Here is a 12498-nt window from a genome sequence, read left to right as displayed (position 1 = left end):
GCAACCCCACTAGCCCACCCTCTGTGGGAAAATGAAGGTTAGTTCATTAACTCTTTGGGGACAACAGGGCTTTTTTATTCTAGCAATTTATCTATCAGGTATTTCCCCATATTAAACCAAGAAAATGTGCTGTTCTTTGAAAAAGGAACTATTAATGTAAACTCATCTAAAAAGAAAAAGAGGAGATGGAAGGAAGGCCCAGATAGAGGCAACAGTTGTACAGCTGGGAGGAGCAGCAAGAAAACCAGTGGGGAGATTGTCGACACACATTCATCTCCACACCTGCTCAGAACAAATTTTAGCAAATTCTTACCAGTTCTTACAGCGGATGTAAACAGATGCTGCTTTGTCATAGTAGAGACCTTTTTCATAGAGTTGAGCTGCTTCTGAAAATTGCTAAAATAATATGAGATTATCAAAATACTAAATTTATTATGTATGAGACCACATGAATATTTATTCACAGAAAAGTCTACCTTCATATTCTCCAATATGGCTCCACAGTCTCTTTTAAGGACCCTGCTGGGGTGCTTGAGGGCTAGGCTAACCCCTCGGCGGATGTCTCCCATTCTTATGGACATCTGGGCCACGCCAGCCAGACATACCTCATCATGTTCCTGAAATTAGAAGGCAAATAACTAATGAATCAGACCCTAACTTAAAATGATGTATTCTAGCCAAACAATTTAAATCTAAAATGAGCCCAAAGGTTATGGTTTACTTTCATTAATCTTTTTCTGGCAAATCTCAAGATTTTGAAATAACATTTAGTCTTTTTTTTAAAAATCATCCGTTGTAAAGTTATATTTTTTTCTTTAGAAGTCTAGATCTTTTGTGCTCAAGACCAAATTTTTACTGCCCCTTTGTCGTAATACCTTGCATTTCTTTGTATGTCTTCTTGGTATAAAATTTTACGTGAGAGGAAATATACTGGGCACATAGCATAAATGCTATGTATGAATAACATTAAGAAAGAAAATATTTATCAAACTGAAAATTTCTCTACTAGGCCTGATGAAACATAAAACCTTTATTTATTTATTCTGTGACAGAGGAACTGAATTTTATATTTTATTTAATTTTAAATAACTTAAATGGCCACATGTGACTAGTGGTGACTGTCTTTAATAACACAATTAAGGACGAACTTAAATAGATGCAGCCAAACAAAGAAAATGTCAAAACCCCAAGAGATAAATGAACAAAGGATATAATCAGGCAACTCATAAAAAAACATACAATTGGCCAATAAATAAATAAAACATGCTTGACTTCACTAATAATCAAACACACACAAAGTAAAATGAAATACCTTCTTTTTTTTTGGCTGATCAAATTGGTAGAGATTGGTAGTGTTGAAAATGTGAGGGAAACAGACCCTTTCCTACACAACTAACAGCTGGATGAATTACTACAAGTTCTTTTGGAGAGCAATCTAGCAGTACAAAAAATTAAAAGCACACATTTTATGACCTAGAATCCCACCTGTAAGAATATATCCTGCAGAAATACTATTTTAAGTAGCTAAAGATATATATACTAGGTAGAATATTCACTGTGGTGTTTTTGATAGAAACAAAACCCTAAACAACTACAATATAATCAATAAGGGAGTGGATGAAAAAACCATGGTACATCCAAACAGTGAAATTATAGAAGCTCTTAAAAAATTAAAACATTCATAATGTATTGATTTGGAAAGACCATAAAGCAAAATGCTGCTTTTCACAGAATGTATTCTCAGTTGATCTTTGCTGAATGAATGGAAGTGAATGATTTCATTTTTAGTAAAAATCCCTATTATATACATATCTGTATGCTTAGCAGAGATTCTGGATGGAAATATGTAAAATTAAGGAGTGTGGATGGAGGAGAGAACGCTGGACTCTCACTTTGCAGGTTAACATACTTTGGTGATTTTTCAAATTGACTATACTGAAATTGTATTACTTCTGTAATAAAATGCTAGATATAATATAGAAAAGAAAAAGATTCTCAATCTTGACATCACCTAACTTAAAAACATCCATTTTTATCGCAAAATTTAGCTTCTGGAGCTAAAATTCTGGGATCGTCTGGGATGGGAGAATGGACTGGAATGGTGGGTAAAGTACATGCTTACCAGGTTCATCATAAAAGATACAGCATAAGGAATGAAATGGCAGAACAAACTTTTATGGACTGGGAATTCACTTTCAAAGTGGTTACTGAAACTTTTTAAGAGTAAAAGGAACAGCTTTATGAAAATCAATAGCTAGCCTGTAACTGGGAAGGGATAAAAATCATACTCCCAACCTTAACATGAAGCTCATAATTAGGGTGTATGGAAAACATAGCTTTTTCAGACTGATAAAAATAGTGTCAACTTCAGTTTTTAAGAGTTCAGGGTTTTAAAATGATTTAACCATATCCTTGCAAAGCTGTTAATAAACTGAAAAAAGGCTCACCTGCTATATATGGAATAAATACAATGCAAATAAGATTATTTTTTAAAGGAAACTAACAACAAACCCAAAGATAATTATGCATATCTTATCTTTATTCAAGGTTACCTTATTATCACCTGTTATTCCTTTCTCATAATGAGCCAAAGCATTTACATAATCACCCCTGAAAAAAAAATGTGAATTTTAATACACATTCAAGTATCTTATTTACATATACAAGATTTAAAAGATCATCTGTCACTGAATTGCTTAAGCACATAAAAGGTGTGATATACATTTATACATGCATTCTTTCAAGTGCAGTCCATTATTTTGCTACTTTAAAAATAATTATTAAGCTAGATTTTGCTAAGACTGTAAGGTACTAACTTTGCAGTATGCTAGGCATTTTGGGGAAGTACATTAAATTTTATGGGTCACTTTTGCTTAATTATCTCCTTTGGGGCACTAAAGACAATCATGTGACCATAAAAAAGAATGTTTTTTCCAAACACCCAATATTTATAAGTACAATATGTATTAAGAGAATCTGGGTAGAAATGAAGGAAAACACTGGGGATGACAGTATTAAGGGCCCTGGTTCTTATTCTGATTAGAAGTATTATACATGAAATAAATAATACCACTCCCTATTCCCATGACCAATGCTAACATGGATCTGCATATCTAGAAGTCATATTTATTATCTCAATTCATTTTTATTGCTTGGAACAGAATGGACCAGTGATTTACTTAAGATCAATTTGGAGATCCATTGTCCTCTGAGAAATCACCTCCTCCATAATAAATTAATCAGCTCTGAAAATGGCATTATTTGAGCTCTACCTTATCAGCTTAGACCAGTTATTCAACCTCTCTCATCCTCACTCAGTTTCCTCATCTGTTGGTTACAAGGAATTTTCTGGAAGAGAAGCCAATTGAGAACTTTGTTTTGGACAGCCCAGGGCTTCATAGTCAGCAGTGTTCCTAAGTGCGAATTTCTAATACTTGGACCCAATTACATCAACACAGCTAGAGATGTCTCCTGATAGTTCCTCCTTCAGGAGCCTGAGGTTTTCCTTGGGCAAACCCAGTTAGGAGATGCTAAATTAAGACTTCGGAACTCTCACTTTATTTTTATGGTATTTTAGTTCACTCACTTTATTATTATTTTATTTTGGAACTCTCATGTGGATCTAGCTCATTATTCTAGTGCCAGACTGGAGAGCTAAATCCCTCCCACAGGTGACAGACTGGTCCTGCTTTGATCTAATCAATGTCTTGGATGCAGAATAAAACAGACTGATGGAACTGAGCACAGGCCTAGGGCCTTAGCATCAAAATCAGCAGCTGGTGGCTACTGGGATATCGGATGATGATGAGATATACTTAGTTCATTACTATTATCACAAGGGAAAGTCTCCTGATTTTGGGGGCTGGGGTGTGTATCTAGATCAGGGTCCAGGGGTCAGCACAGAAATAGCAGTGAAAGTTTTGGGAATTGGTGGCTTCACGGTGAAGTGTTGAGCAGAAACGGTTAAAAAATATCAAAAACATCACAGGCTTTCAACTGGCTCAGCTCATCTGACTATAACGAGACAGTTTTTGAGGGTCTGCTACAAAAACTTTGATTCTCCTGAAAGAAGAGACAATGGAAGTTTTCTGGATGGTTCCAGGGCTTACTTTGGTGTTTGTCCTCTGACAGGAGATGGTGGGTCATCTCCCAATGTATTGACCCTTTTCTCTTTACTCTAAGACCCAGTCACTCTCAGGACAGACACGGAGGGCCTTGTCCGTTGTGTTATGTACTAAGATTCCTATTTGACCTTTTCAAAATATAGATTAACTGTATAAGAGGCAGAAATGTGCCAAATTTAGATCAAGGTTGACTAAGAAGAAATAAAATCTCCAAAAGTTTTTATTTGCAAAATGGAAAATTTTAAATAAGGTATCTTGGTTAGAAATGAAAGAATACTTTTGATGGAATAATTTTTACCACTATTATCTGTCAAGATTCTCAATGAATCTAAAGTCTATAGAAAACAAAGTGGAACTATATAAAAATTTTGTTTTAAATGCTAGAACCATATTTTCTTTGTTCAAAAAACAGTATTCTTCCCATTTTATAGTTTTTGAAATTGGAATGTATCCTATAATAAATGTCAAAAGAAATTGTCCAGTTGTGATGTAACTGCCATTGCACATATACCTGTGAACTTATATTTGCAAATGAATTATTCATTTTTTGTCTCTGCAGGTATCTGCATTAGTGGCATTAACCATGGCTGAAGGTGAGTTTACAATTGGATCTTGAATGCCTCTAAACTTACACTTTTATGCAGCATTGAAATAAAAATGTATAGTCTGCCAATTAAGACTACTGACAGTTAAGACCATCTAGCAATTAACAGCACTAGAAAATTCTAAATCTCTCAGAATGGATTATGGCATTTTCAAAGGTAGGAAAGATCTGTGAAGCCTATTCATCATGCATCATGAAGGACTATTATTCTAGCACTACATATCCACCTATGAAAAGTTTCTGGCTTGATTTTCAACATTAACTGTTGAATTTTTATCTATGTGCAATTCAATTTACAAAAAAAAAGTACAAATTTAAGCAAATAGAAGTTGTAGAACAAAGCCTGGTATTTTTCACTGTGCCTTGAAATCACACTGCAAATCCTCAAAGTGTTCAAAGAGGTCAAGGTCATGCACTTAGGTTAAGAAAAGCAGAGTCATCCCAATGTTTATGTGTAACTGTTGTTGGCCGAATGTGATTCAAAATAATATTTAGACTCTAAATATAGAAAAGGCTTAGACCCAAACTTAGACTTTGATGCTGAAAATGCAAGTGGATAAATACATGGATAAGACATCATTAGTTAGAATAAAACTTTTTGGATGTATAATTAATATGGCTTTTTCCACCTAAGAAGCAATTATTAAATCAATGGATTTAATTATTAAATCAATGGCCTTATAATGAACAGCTGTTTAGAATTGAAGATATTCAATAATTAGATACTGACTGAAACATATAAAGACAAGTACTTACGTGAATTCAAGCTGAATAGCATATTCTTTTGATATAAAAGGTATTTGGTCTGGGGCTAAACGCTTTGCCAGTTGTAGAGCACTGTCCCAGTGCTGTAAATCCCTTCTCATCTATTAGGAAGAGAGAGATATTAATTTCAAATAGCAAATTATTCTGCACAGTCACCATATAGTTTTTAATAAAAGTGATTACAGATACTTTTTGTTTAAAAAATGAAACTTGGTCTTTCCAAAGACAATAAATTACTATAGCATACATTCTCAATGCAGGTGACAGAGCCTCCAAAAGGGTGAAAATTGGTTCTTGGAGACCAAAAACATCTTGGCTATTACAATGGTTTGTGGCCCTCCAAAACTCAATCCTAAACAAAATCTTATTCTCTTTAGTAGTTAATTTTTCTCCATAGGAAAAAATTAAATTGAATTAAAATTAATTCAATCAGCTAAATTAAAATTAATATTTCTTCTTAGAGGGGAGATAATAAAGAAAAAGTTGAGAAATACTTTACTATAGGAACTGATGTTATTTTCTGAGAAAATCTGAACCTATATCATGAGATGAATAGTAGCAAACATAAATAAAACGTGAACGTGTCTTTCTCTCTGGCTCCCAAGGTCTTTTATATGTGTCTGGTACATAATTCCACATATAAACTAACCATTAAAGATTAAATCATTAATTTTTTAGAGTTCATTCCTCACTTTATTCACTCTTTGTAAAGAATTAATAATGGCTAACATTTTGTAAGTGCTATTTTCTGCCAGGTACTGTTTTAGGACATTAGCCTATTTACTCTTCACAACTAGGCTTTTTGTAATGAGCTGCTCTCGTGCCCATTTTAGGGATCCAGAAACAGGCAAAGAGAGGGAGTTTTGCACACGAAGTCTCATTGTTAGTGTGTGGCAGGGCTGGGCAGTAGGGCTTTGCTTCCAACCTCTTTACTTAGCTAACCTATCAGTCTTCAAAGTGAGGTTAAAGGAACAACAGGGTGCAATCACCTCTTTCCATTGTGAAGCCATCACCTTAAATCCTTTATAAATCCAGCAGCACACAAGTGTCCACAGCTAATGCAGAAGAGCTGGGATGACATCGTTGCCCTCACTCAGTGCAGCCATGTTCCTACTTCAGTGCTTACCAATCCAAGTTCTGAAATTTCCCAGGGTGTCCCCAATGAGCTCAAAGAATGTTGTAATATTATCTAATTTTTTCTTAAAACAAAAGTAATTTAGTTCACTTAAAATTTTAAAATGAAAATTTGCTATAGAACACTTTGAAAAGAGAAGTTGTGAAATCAACAGCAAATATGCTTCCCTCTATGTGGTTGTAGAAATGCTGGCTGGGGTGAAATAATGTGAGTGTCAGCAGCCACCATCTCTGTCTTTACAGCCCTTCAGGCACTGTTCCAAAAGACCTAATCTCATAATTAAATCTTTACAACACCCTGTGGGCTAGATATTGTTATCCCTCCTTTAAATGGGATCTAGGGCACAGAGAGATGAAATAACTTGTCCAAGGTTACACAGAGCTGGGATCTGAACCCAGCCACGTCTGACTCTAAAGTCCACGTTCTTAACCACTACTCTACACAGCCACAGCTCTCTCCTTCCTTGCGTTGAACTAGGTCCTTCACTCATTTCTAATCCTTCCCCTGCAACACTCACCTCTGGGAAACTGGTGATGATACACAAGCCTTAACGCCCTCTTCATACACAAGAGAATTTCACATAATAAATAAAAGACAAATGCGCCTCAATTTTCCCATTTGGAAAATAGAGAAAATAATAGTATTATTTCACAGGACTGTTGTGAAGGTTAAATGAATTTAAAATATGTCAATGCTTAAAAGTGCCTGGCACATGTGAGCACTCAATAAATAGTGGCTGTTCAGAGATAAACCCATGCACCTACGGTCACCTTATCTTTGATAAAGGAGGCAAGCATATACAATGGAGAAAAGACAGCCTCTTCAATAAGTGGTGCTGGGAAAACTGGACAGTTACATGTAAAAGTATGAGATTAGATCACTCCCTAACACCATACACAAAAATAAACTCAAAATGGGTTAAAGACCTAAATGTAAGGCCAGACATGATAAAACTCTTAGAGGAAAACATAGGAAGAACACTCTTTGACATAAATCACAGCAAGATCCTTTTTGACCCACCTCCTAGAGAAATGGAAATAAAAACAAAAATAAACAAATGGGGCCTAATGAAACTTAAAAGCTTTTGCAAGCAAAGGAAAACATAAACAAGACGAAAAGACAACCCTCAGAATGGGAGAAAATATTTGCAAATGAAGCAACTGACAAAGGACTAATCTCCAAAATTTACAAGCAGCTCATGCAGCTCAATATCAAAAACAGAAACAACCCAATCCAAAAATGGGCAGAAGACCTAAATAGACATTTCTCCAAAGAAGATATAGAGATTGCCAACAAACACATGAAAGGATGCTCAACATCACTAATCATTAGAGAAATGCAAATCAAAACCACAATGAGGTATCACCTCACACCAGTCAGAATGGCCATCATCAAAAAATCTACAAACAATAAATGCTGGAGAGGGTGTGGAGAAAAGGGAACCCTCTTGCACTGTTGTGGGAATGTAAATTGATACAGCCACTATGGAGAACAGTATGGAGGTTCCTTAAAAAACTTAAAATAGAACTACCATATGACCCAGCAATCTCATTACTGGGCATACGCCCTGAGAAAACCATAATTCAAAAAAAGTCATGCACCACAATGTTCATTGCAGCTCTATTTACAATAGCCAGGACATGGAAGCAACCCAAGTGTCCATCGACAGATGAATGGATAAAGAAGATGCAGCACATATATACAATGGAATATTATTCAGCAGTAAAAATAAACGAAATTGAGTTATTTGTAGTGAGGTGGATGGACCCAGAGTCTGTCATACAGAGTGAAGTAAGTCAGAAAGAGAAAAACGAATATCGTATGCTAACACATATATATGGAATCTAAAAAAAAAAAAAGGTTCTGAAGAACCTAGGGGCAGGACAGGAATAAAGACGCAGACTAGAGAATGGACTTGAGGACACGGGGAGAGGGAAAGGTAAGCTGGCATGAAGTGAGAGAGTGGCATGCACATATATACACTACCAAATGTAAAATAGATAGCTAGTGGGAAGCAGCCGCATAGCACAGGGAGATCAGCTCGGTGCTTTGTGACCACCTAGAGGGGTGGGATAGGGAGGGTGGGAGGGAGACGCAAGAGGGAGGTGATATGGGGATATATGTATATGTATAGCTGATTCACTTTGTTATAAAGCAGAAACTAACACACCATTGTAAAGCAATTATACTCCAATAAAGATGTTAAAAGAAACAAAAAAACAAATACTCTTAAAATAAACATATTTGTCTATAAAATAAAGAAGAAAGAAAGAAAGAAAGAAATGGTGGCTGTTTTTATTTGTGTGCGTTTTTGTAAGTTACGGAATCTGTCCTCTCTGGACACAGTCTGACTTTAAAATTATTTGGTAATATTACAATACCATGCCTTTTATGGCTCCACAGAATGCAGAATGAAAATATTTCTAAAGTTAATGAATACTCAGGAATTCTTAAAGCTGAAGTCTGAATTCCAGGAGGGGGAAGGCATGTGGTATCTGTTGCTGAGAGATTTTAACTCTACAAAAGGTGAGAGCCGTACCTCCAGGGCAGCAATGGGACAGCTGGATGCCAGGTACAGGTCCTGAGCCAGGTTGAAATCATTAGTAAACATGGCAAGATGTCCTGCCAAAAGATTGTAGTCCTCTATTCCCTACAAATAAAAGCAGTTTTAATGAGAAGAAATACAAGGTTTTTTTTTGTTTTGTTTTGGGTTTTTTTTTTTTGCGGTATGCGGGCCTCTCACTGCTGTGGCCTCTCCCGTTGCAGAGCACAGGCTCTGGACACGCAGGCTCAGCGGCCATGGCTCACAGGCCCAGCCGCTCCATGGCATATGGGATCTTCCCAGACCGGGGCACGAACCTGTGTCCCCTGCATCGGCAGGCGGACTCTCAACCACTGCGCCACCAGGGAAGCCCAATACAGGGGTTTTTTATTTAAGGACTGTACTTAGGAGGAAGTGGTAGTGGTCTATCAATTAATGTTTATGAGTTAGGTAAGATTAACTGCAGAAATTTTAAATGTTTGACTAAACACCATTTAAATGCTAATCTGATAATTCCCATAAGATGCTGTTTACCTTTATTTGTTCCAAGGACATCACCATGCCAACGTTTCCAATTGTTCGATAAACACGGATTGCAAACTCCACTTCCATGTGGTGTAGACAAGCTCTGGCCAACTCATTCCAGGCAGCATGATCATTCAGAATCTTGCACATTTCCCAAGCATCAGAAAACCTAGCAGTTGAGTACATAAGCTTAATCAGGGAGCTCTATTTGCCCCGTATTAGGCAATTTTCAGATAGTATATAATTTAATGTTATGCCCTAGATAAATTTTGCAGAAACATTTCTTCATCTTTAGTCATTTTCAAGTTATGAAAAGCTACATAAACTTTTCTTCCAGTTTTATGCAGATGTTTTTTCTTGAATTTCTTGAATTAATCTGAATCTATTCTGTATAACCACCTTCCCTCATCAACAACTAATTCTGTTTATTTATTTTTGGTTTACTTCACACACAGATGAAAATTATTTTTGTTCCCACATAATTCTAATAAAATTAGTACTCTATCCCTATAAACTGGGAACTTTAAAACAGAGGTCAGCAAACTATGGCCCACAGCTGCCTGTTTTGGAGAATAAAGTGTGAGTGGAACACAGACACTCACCCGCCCGCTCTTTACGGACTGTCTTGGCTGTGCTTGCACTGCAACAGCTGGCCTGAGTAGGTGTGACAGACCCTATGGCCCTTAACGCCTGAAATACTTACCATCTGGACCATAACAGAAAAAGCTTGCTGACCTCTGGTATAAAACTTAACCATAAATGCCAGTGAGACTTTTTGTGGAACCCCTACGTTGATGAATATGTTACGCCTCCCCCTCTATTCACTGATGCATTTTTCCATCCAACACACATTCACTGAGCACCATTATGTGCCAGGAACCAAGACGTAAGGCTCAAATGCAGATCACTGTCCTTTAGGCAGTCATACTTGGGGAAGGTGGAAGAGTCAGGTAAGAAAACAGATGACTATGACACAGTATGACAAAGGTACCGGAGTGCCTACAATATGTGAATCTTTGTGCTAAGTGCTTTGTGTAAATTCTCTCGCTGGATCACCCTAACGACCCTATCCACTATGTATTATTATTATTTCTCCTTTAGAGCTGAGGAAAGTGAGGCTTAGAGGCCTTAAAAATCCAGCCCAGGTCACACAGTGGTAAGAGATAACATGTGCTAAACCACTCTGCACACTGGATCCTGGCTCTGAGGCAACACATCGGAAAGGCCCTGACCTAGACTGTCAGTGGTCGGGGCTTCTGGGAAGGCTTCCTGGAGAAGGAGAGCGCTCCACTGTATGGTGAAGAATGAAGAGTTACTATCTACAGAGACAGGGAGGGGCAGCCCAGGATGAAAAAGCGGCTCGTGCCAAGGCAAGAAATCATGAAAAATACTGAATCCAAGCAGTCAGTGCACAGAGAGGAGTGGAGGAGTGGGGACAGATGAGGCTAGTATTAAATCATCATGAACCTAGCATGTCATGCTGAGGTCCCCGAGAAGCAGGGGTTTCTTCCTAAAGAAAACAGGAAGTCACTGGAAGATCTTCACCAGGGAAATGACAGGATCAGATTCACATCTTCCAAAGTGTGTAAAGAATAGATTAGATTGTAATGAGGCTACCATAAGAGAGAGCAGTCAGGAGTGGTTCCGCTATACACTACTCCACGTGAGGGCCTGAGTTAAGGTGGGGGAATAGCAGAGGACAAAAGGACCTGGTGTATGTGTGTGTGGGGTGTGTGTCTGTGTGTGTGTGAGGGTGTGTGTGTGTGTGAGGGTATGTGTGTGCGTGAGGGTGTGAGTGTGAACGTGTGTGTGAAGCTGTGTGTGTGTGAGGGTGTGCATGTGAGGGGGTGTGTGAGGGGTGTGTGTGTGTGAGGGTGTGTGTGTGAGGGTGTGTGTGTGAGGATGTGTGAGTGCGTGTGAGGGTGTGTGTGTGAGCATGTGAGGGTGTATGTGAGAGGGTGTGTGTGAGGGTGTGTGTGTGAGCGTGTGTGTGAGGGTGTGTGTGTGAAGGTGTGTGTGAGGGTGTGTGTGTGTGAGGGGTGTGTGTGTGAGCATGTGTGTGTGAAGGTGTGTGTGTGTGAGGGTGTTTGTGTGTGAGAGGGTGTGTGTGTGAGGGGGTGTGTGTGTGTGTGTGTGCGTGTGTGGGTGGGTGGTAGGGCATGTGTACAATGTGATTAGGGCAGCAGGGGAGGCTGGGGAAGATGATGAGGCAACTTTGAGGAACGCATGGACTCCCAACTACCTATGACTGGGAGGCAGTGGTAAACAGAGTTTTAAGTCAAGGATGCACATTTTGGAGTCAGCCTCGTATAGATGGTACTGAAACCATCTTTGAGGAGATTCACTCTGGAAGAATAATTAGAGTGAGAAGAGAAGAAAGGAGCTCAAGGGACCCTGAGGAAGAGCAACATTTAAGAGATGGTGAGAAGAATCAGAACCACAAAGAAATTCACAGTGGCCCTAAGAGGTGAGAGGAAAAAGCAGGAAAAGGAAATCTTAAGTAAGGTAAAATCAAACTTTGTTACGATGAAATTAAGAGTGTTGAAATAATTACGTTTATTAGAATTTCACAATAACTGTGCTATTTGGGTGATGGGAAACCTTTTTGTTCTGAAGGGCTTTTCTTGGAATAAAGCACTGATAGTGTTGTACAAAAGTACTTCCCTTAGAATTTATATACATTCTCATATCCATCATCTTATCTGAGCCTCACAATAATCCTGTGAAGTAAATGAGGTAAATACTATTACCTCTAACTATTTTAATAGAAGTTGACCTTTAAAATCACAAAAGCAAATGAGAG

The 12498-nt window shown here is 37.9% G+C and overlaps 1 protein-coding gene across 2 annotated transcripts in view; it reads right to left on the bottom strand.

Moving 5' to 3' along the window:
* WDR19 (WD repeat domain 19) overlaps nt 1–12498 on the bottom strand; it is an 83687-nt gene that overhangs the window by 29436 nt on the left and 41753 nt on the right. For both annotated transcript variants that reach the window (XM_030881051.2, XM_060299241.1), the window contains 6 exons: nt 9705–9864; nt 9168–9278; nt 5485–5594; nt 2553–2610; nt 477–617; nt 314–396 (listed from right to left, as the gene is read on the bottom strand). In XM_030881051.2, coding sequence (XP_030736911.2) covers nt 314–396; nt 477–617; nt 2553–2610; nt 5485–5594; nt 9168–9278; nt 9705–9864 — 663 coding nt within the window. The remainder of the gene's footprint in view (nt 1–313; nt 397–476; nt 618–2552; nt 2611–5484; nt 5595–9167; nt 9279–9704; nt 9865–12498) is intronic.

The sequence above is a fragment of the Globicephala melas genome, chromosome 5 (assembly GCF_963455315.2).
Source record: "Globicephala melas chromosome 5, mGloMel1.2, whole genome shotgun sequence".
Lineage (NCBI taxonomy): Eukaryota > Metazoa > Chordata > Mammalia > Artiodactyla > Delphinidae > Globicephala > Globicephala melas.
The sequence above is the reverse complement of the archived record's forward strand: the minus strand, read 5'-3'. Positions and strand labels throughout refer to the sequence as shown.